At 47.9% G+C, this 16564-nt stretch overlaps 1 protein-coding gene across 2 annotated transcripts; it reads right to left on the bottom strand.

Moving 5' to 3' along the window:
- Positions 1-302: 302 nt before the first annotated feature.
- LOC146356018 (uncharacterized) lies at positions 303-13906 on the bottom strand. Of its 2 annotated transcripts, XM_084831587.1 has the most exons (4): positions 13409-13906; positions 9975-10981; positions 8282-8396; positions 303-6611 (listed from the first exon to the last, which is right to left on the bottom strand). In XM_084831587.1, the coding sequence occupies exons 2-4, from the start codon at positions 10827-10829 to the stop codon at positions 5671-5673; spliced, it is 1911 nt and encodes a 636-aa protein (XP_084687713.1). In that variant the 5' UTR covers positions 10830-10981; positions 13409-13906; the 3' UTR covers positions 303-5670. The 2 variants fall into 2 exon arrangements, with proteins under 2 accessions (XP_084687713.1, XP_084687714.1); XM_084831588.1 differs by lacking the exon at positions 13409-13906 and having other exon boundaries at positions 9975-13401.
- Between the last annotated feature and the right edge of the window lie 2658 nt (positions 13907-16564).

Raw genomic sequence — 16564 nt, 5'->3', positions numbered from 1 at the left:
GGGTGGGTGGGTGGGTGGCAGGGAATGGGGAGAAACCCCTCCCTGACTCGATGGTGAAGTCACAGTGTCTGGGCGTTCTGCATCCAAAGATTGTGGGGAGAGTCGGGGAGTCTGCAGACATTCAAATGAGGCTCTAGCAAGTCATGTGATGGTTACAAGGTTGGACCTGGAGCTTCTCCCAGGGTTGCTGAAAAGAACAAAGGGAGAAATGTTGGATTCCCCATTTCTGAAAGTATAAAATCCGGCTGTCAGATGTGCTTTCATCCTGGGCGAAGAACACAGAGACCCTTTTTGCCAGCGGACCACAGAGATCAACTTAGTTAGGGCTCAGGCCTATGCATATTCAGAAAGAAAAATGTCCTACAACTCCCAGCATTCCCTAACCAGCCATGTTAGCTAGGGAATGCTGGCAGTTGTAGGACTTTTTTTTTCTGTCTAAACATGCATAGGATTGCACTCTAAAAGCTTTTAAGCTGAAATATGCTGATATTTTTGGTATTTTGGCACCAGCCTTTTTGCTTTCGGCTCCATGCAACAGTTAAAATTATTCATGGTGTGGAGAAAGTCAAGAGGGAGACATTTTTCCCCTGTCTCATAATCCTAGAACCCAAAGGGGTCATCCCATGGAGCTGATTGTCGGGAAAGTCAGGACAGACAAAAAGACTTCTTCACACAACGCAGAGTTAAACTATGGAATTCGCTACCACAAGATGTAGTGATAGCCACCAATTTGGATGGCTTTAAAAGGGGGTTGGACAAATTCCTGGAGGAAAAGGCTGTCAATGGCTACTAGCCCTGATGGCTGTATGCTGTCTCCAGTATCAGAGGCAGGACGCCTATGTACACCCGTTGCTGGGGAACATGGGTGGGAGGGTGCTGTTGCCCTCATGTCCTGCTTTTGGATTTCCCGTAGGCAGCTGGTCGGCCACTGTGGGAACACAATGCTGGACTAGATGGACCCTTGGTCTGATCCAGCAGGGCTCTTCTTATGTTCTTAACTGTGTATAATAATGAAATCTATTGGCTCATCTTCCTTCCTCTTCTATTTAAAACATGCATTTTTTGAATGTTTGCATAAAGCTATACAGGTACATTTCTCTCTCTCCAGTGGTGCACAATGGTCTCTTTGTACAAACTGAAAGGTTCTGGCAAAGTTGGTGGGGCTCTGTTTAAAAAAGTTCTACACACATCCATTGACAGATGTTAGCAGATGTTATCCCAGGGAAGAAACCACTTGAAAGACTGGGGGGGGGGGGCTCAGGTTGGATCTCCTCAACTATGAGAACTTTTGGAACATTTTGATTGTGGAATCACGGATTAAATATAGAAGTATGGACAGCTTCAGGCGTCCTTTTTAGAGAACATGGCAAACAAAGTAAATTTTCCTTCTCGAAGCTATGGTTCGAATCCATGACAACTTGAACTGGTGTTTATGTACAGTGTAGGAAATCTGGTATAAGTAATAACACCCTTTCTCAAAATGTTCTGTTGTCTTTCTTTCCCTCCCTCTCCATAATGCGTATTTCATGTTTGAAATACTTGTGTTTTTTTGTGGGGGGGGTGTTATATAACTAGGAATGGTTTTATGGAGAAGGTGGATCAAGAGACTTTTTCACCCTCTTGTAACACCAGAAGAGTTTCTCATTGAAAGAAATTGATTGGCAATAGATTCAGGCCCTTCTTTACAATAATCCACCACCACCCCGTAATCTTCCAGCAACTCCCCCCCCACACACACACCAGTCCGCATTCTGTGCCCAGCTGTTTTTGAGTTCCCCTGCCCCCCCTAGGTATTTTTGCCCCGTAACATTTGTATACTTCTGCAAAACTTGGGACTGCTGCCTCCCTCTTGTGCACGGATGGTGCTGTTTTGGCCACGTAAGTAACGGCACTCGCCTCTGAACATTGGAAATGAAGGGAAATGGTTAAAGACATTCGCAGAGGAGAGGTCTTGCCATGGCTGCTAGCTATCATGGCTATATGCTGACTCCAGGTTCAGAGCTTGTGTGCCTCTGAATGCTAGTTGCTGGGAAATAAAATCAGAAGAGGGGCTATCGCTTTCATTTCCTGCTTGTGGGTTTCTGGGCGGCATCCGGTTGGCCAGCGTGGAAAACAGGCCACTGGACAGATAAAAACAACCAAGAGTCCAGGTGCCTTCGTAAAGACTTAACACAAGTATGATGAAATGAGCTTTTGTGAACTAGTAGGAGTGCTTAGTTCAGTCTTCCCCAACCTGGCACCCTCCAGATGTGTTGGACCGCAACTTCGGCTATGGGGTGGTATAGAAATGTAATGAACAGTAATTCCCTTGACTGCTTATTATTTGGGGTTTCCTGACCTTTGTGCAATTTTGTCCCACTCTCAAAGGTTGAAATGCCTCTAAGGCTTAGTTACTGGCAGGAAGAGATTAAAGCAAAGATATGCTGCTCTTTTTGGCCTCGCCTGCCACTTGGAGGAATGAGGCCACCAAGAGCTTCTCCTAAATCGAGTTGGGACCTCAGGCGCAGCTCCCTCAATACCCTCAGTTAACCAGGTGACCTGGGACTAGTCACTCTCTCTCTCTGCCTAGCCTACCTCAAAGGGTTGTTGTGAGGATGACACCATGGACATGGCTCCAAGTTCCTTGGAGGAAGTGCAGACTAAAATTTTAGCAAGTGGGAGCAGCAGTAACATGTTGCAATGGGGAGTCCTCCCATTCAGGATTTCAGCCAGCCATGACCATTTCCAGGAAACTCCATTATTTCCTCTACCCTCCCCTTGTTTTTCCTCACCCACCTCAATAGGCACTCAGCAGTCTGTAGCTAGTGAGCACACTCATACCTTGGGTTGTTGGGGGGGGGGGGCTTGCCCCCTTGGGTTTTTTTTCCCTAAAGGCATTTTGAACTTCTGAAAACCTCAGAGCTTCCCCGAGTGTGCCAATATCTCATGCACTGGTGATATTTTAGCTAAATATGGATCGGCGCTCACCCTAAATATCACTAATAGAAGGAATGGTAATAAACAGCACAGGTATGTATGGACAAGGAAGGTACGGGGAACCGCCAGCACTCAACGGCTCCTCAAGGCTCCAGATGGGGCAGCAGCTGCAGGAAACATGGCGGGACAGGTTATCAGTCTGGCTGGCTGGGGAGAAACACCTCAACTGCAGCTTATCAGACAGAGGGAGGCTGAGACAGAGTTGAAAAGGCAGGGCGGAGGCATAGTGTGTAGGGGCAGCGGGGAATAGGAGGATGGAAAAGCTGAGCCAGGAATGATTGAAGAGCCTAGGGGATAGGGCCAGCCCTAGCATTGGGCAGAGTGAAGCAGTTGCTTCAGGTGGCAGATGCTGGGAGGCAGCAGCATGGTGTTGGAGGACAGGGCTGTGGACCACACAGCCTGCCCTGCTCCCCCTAAGCTAGCCTGTGGCCTTCAGGTGTGGTGGAAGATGTGTCCCATTGCTGAAGAAAGATTAAACTGCCCGTCTACTTGATTTTTGTCCATGGAATGGGAGGGGGCGCCATGCTGCACTTTGCCTCAGGCAGCAAAATAGCCTGGGTCGGTCCTACTAGGGGAGGAAGAAGTTGGGCAGCCGCACAGTAGAGAGAGAGAACTGAGAGGCGAGTAGAGAGGAGGGGAAGGGACCTCTGGGAAAAGAGAAGCCTGGGATGTAAGGTGAGAGCAGCCAGTAGGGACAGGTGGATAAGAGCCGCTCTGGCCAGTCACTGTGGAAACAGAGGATGAGCGGCCTGCTCTGATGACAACTTCCCTTGGACCCAGAGATCCTCCGCTTCACTTACCTATGGCTGCAGGTCCTCAAGTTGGGGTAGGCAAGATGGGGCCTGGGGGCCCCAATGTGCCCCCAGACACCTTTCTTGGCACCCACCAAGCTGCCCTACCCCTCACACATTTTTTTAATTAACACATTTTCTTAGCGAGGGCTGGGTTTCTGCTGGTGCCGGAAAGGGTGAGCTCAAACAAGTTGCTTAGTGTGTTGAGGCTCAGACTGCACCTCTGCCTTGTGCTCAGTCTTTTGGGCGTGTCCTTTGCCATGCCTACCCTGGCAGCCATTTTGTGGTGATGCCCAGGACAGTTTCTCAAATTACCAAATTGGCCCAAAAGGGTTGCCTGCCCTACCCTGGCCTGGCCTAGGTGGAGAACAGGCACTGATGAGCTTTGAGCCTCAGCGTGGCAGGGGGAGAAACACAAGGGTTAGGGAGCAACCAAGGCGTTTTACAAAATGTTCAGAACATTTATTTGACACAGTCAAATAAAAACATGGCAAAACATTAGTAACAACACTAAAAGCAGTAATGATTTTAAAAGCCAAGTTGAAAAGAGGTGTCTTGCCTCCCCCTCTGAACGCAGAGAGAATGGGAACCAGTCATAACTCCAGAGAGTACTTTGCACAGTCTGGGAGCAATACAGGAGAAAGACCTTCCCTGCACACCCAACAAGCAGGCTTCTGTAAGTGAAGCGTCTCCGAAAAAGTCGCTCCTGCTGATCTTAATAACTTGAGCAGATTCACTCCAAGATGGACAGTGCCTCAAAAAAACAGGCCCTAACCCATTTAGGGTGCAATCCTATGTGCATTCAAACAGAAAAAAGTCCTACAACTCCCAGCATTCTCCAGCCAGCCATGCTGGCTGGGGAATGCTGGGAGTTGTAGGACTTGTTTTCTGTCCAAATACACATAGGATTGCTCTCTTAGGGTGCAATCCTATCCAGATAGGCGGCCACCTCCGAACTCCGAGGCGACCGCCTACTCAATGCAGGGCAGGAGAAGCACGGAGGGGATCGTTCCCTCCGTGCTTCTCCTGCCCTGCATTTTCGACTAGACAGCCGAATTCGGCTGTCTAGCTGCGGGAGGGCTGAGCAGGGAAGGAGGCTGCTGTATGGCACATTGGATGTGTCGTACAGGCATTTCCACCCTCCCCACACGGAACACCCCCAGACACGCCCCTTTTCAGCTGCTCCACACTCCTCTTGCGAGTGCAGAGGACAGAGCTGTTCCACGCTGCCTCGGAGGGCACGCTGAAGTGGGGGGAGGTTGGTTCCCAGAAAACAAGATATCCTATGGCCCTCTAGCCGCTGTCTGGCAGCCATAGGATTGCTCCCTCTGAGATTTAAAGGTTAACACCAACATCTTGGATTGAGCCCGGAAAACAACTGGCAACCAGTGATCTTTCAGAATGGAGTGAGATGATCACGATAGCGTACCTGATCTCTCAGCCAAGAGTGAGAGACGTTAACGTCTTGCCCTGAAAACTAACAATGCTTGATGAACAAAACATATTGCATCCAATAGTTACCTGAGGATAGTGCTTTTATGGGGATGATGGAAGATGGGTGCTTCAACCTGCCTCTCCCAGGGGAGGCACAGGCAGCAGGCTAATAATTTCTTTGAGGACTAGAAGCTTTTTGCAGTGCGGAAAGGTGGACATATCATTTGCTTAAATTTTAGCGTTTTCAACCGGGGAATGGTACAAGTTGTTGGCTTGAAATATTAGCCTGACCCTGGGGCAGTTATAACAAACAGCCATCACATTTTTATTTTGTATTATACAATGATAAATAAGACTTAAAAAAAAAACTTAAATTATTGAAATTATATGTAAAAAAATCAAATGTATAACCAGGGCAAAATATGGGAGGCCTGAAAACTATACATTGTAAATAAAATTTCTTGACAAATCAGCTGAATACCATTTCTCCGACAGTTGTGTGGATTCTCTGATGAACTATAAGGTCTGAGCTCCAGTTGAAGCTTTTCCCACATTCAGAACATTTGTATGGTTTCTCCGTCAGGTGTGTCCTCTCGTGCGCCATGAGCTCAGCACTGTTACTAAATCTTTTCCCACAATCTGGGCATTTGTAAAGTTTCTCTGTGAGGTGCGTTCTCTCATGGACGGTAAGGTTCGAGTTGTTGCTGAACCTCTTCCCGCATTCCGAGCATTTATAGGGCTTCTCTCCCGTGTGGATTCTCTCATGAGTAATGAGATATGAGCTGTCGCCGAAGCCTTTCCCACAGCGTGGGCATTTGTAGGGTTTTTCTCCCGTGTGGATTCTCTGGTGCCTAACCAGGTGTGAGCTCCGGCAAAAGCTTTTTCCACAGTCGGAGCACTTGTAAGGCCGCTCTCCGGTGTGGATTTTCTGGTGTCGGATAAGGTCCGAGCTAACCCGGAAACTTTTCCCACACTCCAGACACAGATACGGTTTCTCTCCTGTGTGGATTCTCTGGTGATTAACAACAGAGGAACTCTGACTGAAACACTTCCCACAGTCTGGGCATTTATATGGTTTCTCCCCTGAGCCCATTCTTTCCTCTACACCTCTATCGTCAGAGACTGGACTTGAACTTTTCCCTTGCTCAGGCTGCGTCTTTTGTCGATCCCCCTTGTGGATTCTTGTTTGGCAGGCGCCTGGATTTTCCTCAGTTTCTTCTGTTATTTTGCCTGCAGGGCCCCCATGCTCTTTGGCCAATCTCCGCCCATTCTCAGAGGGTTCTCCCTGCTGGGGATCCTGGGAAATTCTCTCTTGTCTCCTTCCCAGAGAAGCACCACTCAGTTCTATTTCTGTAGAGCCTTGGAGCTGATGTATCTCCTCCTTGTTCTCAGGCAGCCACCTGTCATCACCTAATGGGAACAAAGAGAGAGAAACCATCGAGGAGGAGTTTGCATGGGAAGTGGCCTGTGTTGCTTTAGTCTGCAGGTGGGGACTCGCATGATCACAAGCGCAATCTAATGCATGTTTAGACAGAAAAAGCCCTACGACTCCCAGCAGGCACCTTAAATTGACCTTTATACCAAATATAAATAAATTTCTGCCAGTAGAAAGCTAGCATGTCAGGGAGATGGATGGCCAGGCTACATTTTAACTGGTTTTAGCTTGTTTAATAGTTTAATATGTTTTTAGTTGTTTAAATTATTTATTGTTTTATATTGCTTACATTGATTTTATCTGAATGCCGCCCTGAGATCTTAATGATACAGGGCAGGATGGAAATGTAATTAATTAATTAATTAATTAATTAATTAATCCTTCTCCCTAACAGGCTGCAATGGAGGGAAAGAGCTATTCTATCGGCATTGCTGAGGGACCAATTGCCTTTGTCTCTCCCTCAAACTGTCACTAGCAGAAGCTGCTCCATCAGGCTGCCCATGAGAAACCCGCAAGCAGGACAGGAATGCAACAGCACCCTCCCGCCCATGTTCCCCAGCAACTGGCACACGTGGACTTACTGCCTCTGATCCTGGAGGTTGCCTATAGCCATCAGGACCAGTGGCCACTGATGGCCTTCTCCTCCATGAACTTGTCTAACCCCCTTTTGAAGCCAATTGGTGGCCATCGCTAGATCTTGTGGTACCAATTCCATAGTTTGACTCTACGCTGTGTGAAGAAGTCCTCCCTTTCATCTCTCCTGAATCTCCCACCAATCGGCTTCATGAGGTGACCCCTTTGGGCTCTAGTATTATGAGAGAGGGAGAAAAATGTCTCCCTATCCACTTTCTCCACACCATGCATTAGGTACGGAACAAGTGGGAACAGAATACTGCAGTGTGAAGTGCCGGTTGAGGATTCCAGGCAGTCAGGTCCTCTTCCAAGATATTCCATTCCATCCTCCAGCCACTCACCCCATTTTCCATTCCCCCACCCCACCTGCCACAGTCAGCATTCTGTGGCCACTGAGCACGCTCAGCTCTCAACAGGCTGTTTTGGGCCCCCACCGTTAGGGTTTCCCCACTAAAGATGTTTTGTTCCCACAAGCCTAAGACCTCCCTTTTGCGGATGGTGCCGCTTTGGCTACAAAACCATCGGCACTCACAGCCTGAACATTGGAAATAGAGGGAATGGTATCTGAATGGAACCTCCACGTGCAGAGGCAGCCTGTTGGGGAAAAACAGCAGGCCAGGCTGTTGCTTCCACACCCTGCTTGTGGGATCCCTTGGCTGGCTGCTATTGGGAAGCAGATGCTGGACTAGAGGAGCCTTTGGTCTCATCCAGCAGAGCCCCTCCTAATGTTCCTAGGGCTCAGGATTATGGCCCAGGCAGCACGGCAGACAAACTGCAGCCTGCCAAGAGAGAAATGGCTTGAGCTGCTCTTCCCTCTCAGGACTGCAGAGCGTCCAGCGATAAACGCAGCAACCCAGCAGATCATGGGGGGCTCTTCAGATGTTGTTGGACTGCAACGCCCATCAGCCCTAGCCAGCACAGCCAATGATGGGCACTGCAATCCAACAAGCATGCAGAGGGTCCCAAGCTGCCCACCCCTGCAATACATCTTCACCCATCTTCATGACCTTACCCTGCGAGTCGCTCTCCCACTCGGCCCCACCGCAACAGTGCCCCGGCCCAGCGTTTGACGGGACCTGCTTGGCCTTGGCAGGATTCACAGCCTTGTTTTCTAAAGGCTGCAGAATCTGAAAAAATGCAGACAAAGAATTACCATGCTAAGACTTTCAGAACCACTTTGCTGGATCAGACCAAAGGTCTCTGTCTAGTCCAGGGGTAGAGAATCTCCAGCCTGGGGGCCAAATCCAGCCTGCCTAGGGGCCAAATCATAGATGGCCATGCCCTCTTACCTTGGCCCTGGCCTTTCCCCCATGCACCAGTGCTTTGGTGGTTTCCCAGCTTCTGTGCAGTTCTTTCCCCATCTAAAAGGTCGAAATGCCTGCAACCTTCTGCATTCAAAGTAGGTGCTCTACTCGTGAGCCACGTCTCCATCCCCTGCATGTTCCCTTTGCTCGTCTTTTTTTATACAACAGTCTCAAACGCTTAGGCCAACCTTTCTTTTGAAATAAAATTAAAAATAGAGCAACAAAAAAAGCCGCACACCAAGATCACGAAAGAAATAAAGAAACTCACTGATTATACTATGCATGTTTAGACAGAAAAAAAGTCCTACAATTCCCAGTATCCCCCAGCCAGCATGGCTGGCTGGGGCATGCTGGGAGTTGTAGGACTTTTTTTCTGTCTCACCATGCATAGGACTGCACTCTTAATAGTACTTCATGGCTATCCTTGTTGGACAGCTAGAGTAAAACAGCCTATGGAGGAGCTCACTGTCTCCAGAAAGACTGAAGATAGGTGATGGAGCATATAAAACGATAGGTATGGCAACCAATAGGATGCAGCTAATCCATTTCCACTGTCCCTGAAGTTAGGCTGAGATTTAACGGCTGGCCCAAGTTTTGTTTGGTTTGTTTCACTGTTAAATTTGTACCTCGCCTTTCCAGCAAATGGTGCTCAAGGCAGATAACTGTAAAACACAAAACCAGATGCAAAACTACTATCAAACCATTAAAAATGGGTATGCGATGCATTAATAAAAAAGCAACAAAACTTTTGTTATAAATAAAATATAAATAAATAAAACAAAAACAAAAAAAGCCAGTGTGTGGTGTAGTGGCAAGAGTGTTGGACTAGGAGCTAGGAGATCTGGGTTCTAGTCCCCACTCGGCCATGGAAGCTCACTGGGTGACTTTGGGCCAGTCACAGACTCTCAGCCCGACCCACCTCACAGGGTTGTTGTTGTGAGGATAAAATGGAGAGGAGGTGGATAATGTAAGCCGCCTTGGGTTCCTTGCAAGAGGAAAAAAAGGCGGGGTATAAATGCAATAAAATAAAAAATAAATAAAAAAATAAAGACAGGCAGTTGAACAAATTATGGCATTTCTAGTGACCGTAATAGCCAGCTTAGAGACCAGTCCATATGAGATCACCCAGTCAGCTTCACGGCTGAGTGAGGATTTGAACCTAGAACTCCTTGGTCGTAGTCCAGGACTCTAACCCAGCCTTCGCCAACTTGCTGCCCTCCAGATATTTTGGACTGCAATTCCCATCAGCCCCAACCAGCATGGTCAGTGGTCAGAGCTGATGGGAGTTATCATCCAAAACATCCAGAAACCATGACACCGCTCTGGCCTTCTGCATGCAAAGCAGGTGTTCCTACCTCTGAGTTATGATGATTCAATCCCTTTCTCCCCATGCCCTCTCACCTGCTCTTGCCGTCTCTCAGCATCTTGCTGCCTCTGCAGAAATTGCTCTGCCAGGGACACTGCCTGGATGCAAGTCTCTGGGCCACTTTCCGTGACCCAGGTCTGTATCTCCAGGGGTAGGACAGCCAGGAATTGCTCAAGGATCACCAGATCCAGGATCTGCTCCTTGGTGCATCTCTCGGGCTTCAGCCACCGGTGACAAAGTTCCCAGAGCTGCCGGCAAACTTCTCGGGGTCCCTCAGCGACCTGGTAGATGAACTGCCTGAACCGCTGGCGCTCTGTATCAGAGCTGGTGGCCGCCATCACCTCCTCTTCCTCCTCCTCCCCTAGGATTTCTTCCTTCACTTTCCCAGAATCCTCCTGGTCTGTGACATTCAGGCTGGAACAGGCCTGTGACACATCTGCACCAAGGCCTGACTGGAGTTGGTTTGCCCAAGCTCCTTTAGACCACTGGCTGGAGTCAGCCACTTCTTCAAAGGGAACCTCTGGAAAAGTCTTTGGATCATCTATCAGAGTGGGGAATGGCAGTGGAGGATACCCCCAACCCAAGTGCGGAGACTGTACAACCTTAAGGAACTCCTGCCACTGGGTTTCCCAGCACTGACTCAGCCCCTCGGCTGGTTCTTCTTTAACATGCTGTGGTGCTGCCCATTTCAGGAACTCCCTCATACTCCCTGTCTCAGCAACAAGCGGGGTATTTCGGGACGCCTCCCCTGGTTTGGGGACAAACAGGACCGGCTCTTCGGTTTTCATCCTTTGCTGCACACTTGGGTCAAGGGCAGCCTGGAAATGGTAAGCTAGACCCACTGCTGTCCTCTCTGCAGCAGCCATTTTGTGCCATATTTCGGCAGCCATTTTGTTCCCTCCGAGGATGCCCAACACAGTTCTGCATGGGCTCTGTGAACGCGAGCAAGAACGTCAGCCTCCCATCGAGGTCTCTCGACAAAAAATGGCAGAGTTACATGGAGACCAGGGCAGCGTTCCCAGCTCACCCAAGAGGCTTCTTCCTGAGAGAAAAAACAACTTTTAAAAAATTGAAGTGAGAAGCAGATAACCACTAATGGTTTAATTCTAGTTTTAGTTTCTATACTCATTACAAAACTGATAAATCAGCCTTCCCCAATCTGGAGCCCTGTTTTGGACAACAACTCCCATCTTCCCTGACCACTGGCCACCCTGGCTGGGGCTACCGGACTTAGAGGAACCCTCTGAACCACCACTGGTTCAAAATCCAAGGAAGCTGCTGGTTCTTTGGTGGTAAATATATGCTAGGAAAATTGTTGTTTCGTATTTTGTTATTGTAAACTGCCTTGGGAACTGTTTGGCTGAAAGGCACTATAGAAATGTATACACTGTATATAATTCATATACCTATATTTATAAAACACTGCTGGATCCACAAGCCTGCATTAAATTATTACCCTTTAATTGCACCCTGATTGGAAGCATGGAAGGACAGAACGCAACCTGACTTGTGTGTGTTTCTTCGAGTTTACTACCATATTCAAGTTCAGGAGGACTTGCTCACTAGTAAGTGTGCTTAGGGCTGCAGCCGCACAGCCCAGTTCCATGCATGTTTACTCAGGGAGGAGTAAGTCCACTGAGTTCAACGGGACTTACTCAAAGTACATGTGCATAGGATTGCAGCTTCTAAAAGCTACTAAAAATACTAGAATACTACAAATAAATACTAAAAATGCTACATTAAAACTCCTAAAATGATAATAAATAAAACTCATAGAATCAGAGTTGGAACATACTTCAGAGATCACCTAGTCCAGCCCAGGCTCTGTACCGCAGGGTGCAACTGCAGCATCCCTGAGAGTTGGCCGTCCGGCCTCTGCTTAACTACCTTCCAGCAAAGGAGCGCTCCCCAGTACTAACTGCTATGCACTTATATCCTAACCCGCAGCTCCGGCACCCTCAGCTTTCCAGAGCTCTCTTGCTCCCTGAAACGCCTCTGTCCCTTTTTCCATGCTGCTTTTCAACCACTTCCCTCACTTCCTTCAAGTCCCTCCTCAAAAATCATATTTTCCTGAAAAGCATATGAGTCACACATACATTATTGTAACTAACCCAAAGTATGCATCATTGAAACAATCACATATTCCTCCCCTGTCTCTATTCCCCGTACCTCCTTCCTCTGTTGTTTCCTTGTGCCTGTTTTAGATTGTAAGCCCCTTGGGAACAGGGACCCTGTCATACCTGTTCTTTGTTAAACACCATGTACACAGATGGAACTATATCACCATCATCATCATTATTAATCTGTTTTCATCATTTAAGTAATATTTAAATATTATTTATTTATTTATTTTATTAGATTTATTACCCGGCCACTCTAGGCGGCGTACAATACTAATAACAAATTTATATAATCAACTGAACAAAACAACATAACAAAACAACACTGCTCTAAAAAAAACCCTAACCCGCCCCAAATGCCCACCTGAACAGCCAGGTTTTTAAAGCCCAGTGGAAGCTCATCAAAGAAAGGTACAGTTATTTACCCTGCTTTTCAGTGAAAATGTCTCTCAGAAGCTCCTAACAATAATCACGAGGATAACAATAAATACTAGTGTGGTACTGCGATTATTATTAAAAACTACGAGTGTAGAATTGTGATTATGAAGGCTGTTAATTGCCTTTGGCTCTTTGTGAGGAAGGCCAGGACAATAATACTAATAAATTTCCTATTTTCATTATTTAAATATTATTTAAATATTATTTACTTTGTTCTTCAGCCAAAAAGTCTCCCAGGAGCTAATAACAATAATAATGATTACAGCGATACTCGTGTGATACTGTGATGATGATTATTATTAATAAAAAATACTAGTGCAGAACTGTGATTATGAAGTCTGTTAGTTACCTTTGGTTCTTTGCAAGGACGGGCAGGATAATAATATAATAAATAATAATAATCTATTTTCATTATTGAAATATTATGTAAATATTATTTACTTTGCTCTTCAGCCAAAAAGTCTCCCAGGAGCTAATAACAATAATAATGATTACAGCGATACTCGTGTGATCCTGTGATTATTATTATTACTATTAATAAAAAATACTAGTGCAGCGTTGTGATTATGAAGTCTGTTAGCTACCTTTGGTTCTTTGCAAGGACGGGCAGGATAATAATATAGTAAATAATAATAATAATCTATTTTCATTATTGAAATATTATGTAAATATTATTTACTTTGCTCTTCATCCAAGAAGTCTCCCAGGAGCTAATAACAATAATAATGATGATAGCGATAATCGTGTGATACTGTGATGATTATTACTATTAATAAAAATACTAGTGCAGCACTGTGATTATGAAGTCTGTTAGTTGCCTTTGGTTCTTTGCAAGGACTGGCAGGATAATAATAATATAATAATAATAATAATAATAATCTATTTTCATTATTGAAATAACAAATACATACTCTCTTCTTTTCAGCCCAAAAGCCTACCGGAAGCCAGAGCAATGACGATGATGAGGACGGAAAACACTGGCGTGGTATCGCGATTGTGAGGGCTGTTAGCTGCCTTTGGCTCTCCGCGAGGGAAGCGGATAAATAAGTAAACAGACGAACAGCGTCGACCCCGGCAAGCCCGCGCTCCCCCCCGCGCTCCCCGCCCTGCCGCCGCAGCGGCTCCTGCGTTCCTCCCGCCCCGTCTCCTCCCACCCGGGCGCCGATCGCGAGCACCAGGGACGCCCCGCGCTCGCGCTCGCCGCCCCGCGCCGTCTCTGCGCCGCAACCCCGGGACGCAGCCGGCCAGGGTGCGGCTGCTCCGCCGGCGGCCCAAGAAGGCGAGCCACCAGCGCCAGAGCAGGGCAAGGCAGCCGCCGGAAACGGCCTCATCGTCGACAAGAGGCGCCGTCGGGTTTCCGGCCCCCTTCTCTGTCGTCTTGACAATGGCTGGAGGGGGCTTTGTTTCTGGTTGGGGGGGATTTTCTCTTTGAGCATCTGCTTAGGATCGCCCCCTAGCCGTCGTGGCTAGTACTCCAAGTGCTTTTTGAAAAACCATACTGAAGTCAACATACTCAAATAAACACACTGTTAAATAAACGAGGTGTGCTCTGAGGTGGGAATTCTGGACCCAAGTTCCCGTCAGCAGATCGTGGAATTTGTAAGAACATAAGAAGTCAAGAAGAGCCCTGCTGGGTCAGGCCAAGGGTCCCTCTCATCCAGCATTCAGTTTGCACAGCGGCCAACCAGCTGCCCACGGGAAGCTCACGGGAAGCCCCCCAGCAGGACAGGAGTGCCGCAGCACCCTGCAACACAGTCAGCTTCCTTAATTTTGTCACCACTCTGCTATGAGTCCCTGTCCAGTGAGGTACAGAGAGGCTCACACCCTCTGGGATTCTTGATTTGGGAGGAGGCAACGGCAAGCTGTGCCGCCAGACGCCGCTGGATTCAGCCCGCTTTCCCCCTTGTTCCCTTTAGTGTCACACCTGTTGCGCGGGGGTGGGCAACCTGCACCCCTAGGGCCCCGTGCAGTCCTTGGGCCCATTTCAAAAGCCCTCAGCAAGTGATCAGTTCAGGCTTCTGGCAAGAGCAAGAGCAATCTGTTCTTCCCCTAGCAGCCTCCTGGGCAGGACAATGACAGCAGCGCATGTAGCACAGAGAGAGAGAGAGAGAGAGGGAAAAGCGGTGGCACAGAGAGAGAGAGAGAAGGGGTGGCAGAGGGAGAGAGAGAGAGGAAAGGGGTGGCCCCACTCATTTTTCGCTCTGGTTCCACCCACCACTGGTATAGGCCCCACCAAAAAGAGAGGGAGAAATAAGCACAATATTGGACTGGGACTGAAGAGACCTGGGTTCTAGTCCCCACTCGGCCGTGAAACTGACTGGATAACTTTGGGCCAGTCTCAACCTAACTGACCTCACAGGGTTGTTTTGAGGATAAAATGGAGAGGAGGAGGAGGATGTACATTGCCTTGGGCTCCTTGGAGGAAAAGGAGGGATATAAATGTAACAAGTAACTAAATATGTGTGAAGTTTGTGTGCGTATGTTGGGGAGGGGGGTGTTCGGCCCCCAGCCACACACTCATTACCATGTGCAGCACTCAACTCGAGGGAAGTTGCCTACCCCAGTCTTACACATAAATGGAAAATAAGTGCTCTTCCGCCTCAATTCGTGGGGCAACAACGCCTCTCTCAGTATTTATATGGTGCTTTGGGGGAAAGTGTTTAATGCACTGTGCATCTACGTTGCTGTCTCAGGGTGCTTTTATCAATCCATCGCCTGCCTCATTCATGAAATTTTATGGGCAGGGCCCAATATCGTCTTCTACTTGTAAGCCTCCTGTGTTTTCACACAGCTTTGTCCATCTTTTTTCATAACACAGAAAATCTGCTAAGAAAGGAAAGGCAGAATCGGGCCCTGAAGCAGGGAAGGCAAAAGGGAAAAACAGGGTGGGAGCAGCAATGGATCCTTGGAAAGGGCTGTGCAGAGGATCTCAGCTGAGGACACAGACGGCTCACGATGCCAAGTCTTCAGGCAGCTCTGCTACATGGACGGTGATGGGCCCCAAAAACTTTGCAGCCAATTTTGGCATCTCTGCAACCAAAGGCTGAAGCCAGAGCAGCGCACAAAATTTCAGATCCTGGACCTGGTGGCCCTGGAGCAATTCCGGCTGCCCTTCCACTGGACGTAGCAAGCTGGGTCAGAGAATGTGCAGCGGAGACCAGTTCCCAGGCAGTGGCTCTGGCAGAAGGTTTCCTCCTGAGTCAGAGAGAGACCAAGATGAAGGAAGAGGAGCAGGTGAGCATATTTCATCCAGGTAGTTCAAGGGGCTGAAAATGTGATGAGAATCTCCTACTCCATCCCAAACATTTCCCTGCTAGATGCTTGTTTCACTATTTTCTTGAAATTGTCCAAAAAGGACCTCCTTGGGCAGGTCTTTCTGCTAATGAACCTCTGAATGTTCTGCTCTGGGTCTTCCTTAGGGTTTCTCTACAACAGGCTTTTATCCTGCGATCGAGACTGGTTAGTCACGGAGGTTTGCGGGTCCTGATGTTGCTAACCCCGAGGGCCTCTCCTGTGCTTTGTGACCATTTCCGTGGCTTTATTTGTTATGGGGAAAATGCACTATTTTAAAATGGCGGTTTGAATCGCTCCATGTAATTACAGGGTTATGCTGTAACCACAGCTATACCACAGCGCCATCTAGTGGCTGTAGAATGAAACATACAGAACTTTCAGAGAAAGGAAATACCCAGAAAAAAGAAAGGGGGAAGCGTGTGTAAAGCGCCACTCTTCATCCCACAAAAAATCTAGAAACAGAAGCCTCGGTAAAGTTGTGGGATAAAAAGCCTGGTGTAGAGAAGCCCATAGAATCATAGAATAGTAGGGTTGGAAGAGGCCTTGATTCCTGCTTCATGGATTGCAGTGGTGCTCTGAGAATGAGGGCAGGGTTCATCTTCTCTTTTCCCTCACCTTTCCTTCTTGTACCCCGGTCCTAATGTGCGATCCTTGGAGGGACCACCCACCACAGAAGCAGCTGCTACCTTCCCCGAGGCAGAGGAGGAGGCTGCGTCAGATGAGTGGCAGAGGCCAGTGATTCCGGGGGTCACAGAGAAGGGTGGCCAAGGCTC

The sequence above is a fragment of the Heloderma suspectum genome, chromosome 2 (genome assembly GCF_057233095.1).
Source record: "Heloderma suspectum isolate Gila_16-S chromosome 2, 16-S_ref, whole genome shotgun sequence".
NCBI classification, from domain to species: Eukaryota; Metazoa; Chordata; class Lepidosauria; order Squamata; family Helodermatidae; genus Heloderma; species Heloderma suspectum.
Note: the sequence above shows the minus strand (reverse complement) of the source record. Positions and strands in the feature narration are given on the sequence as shown.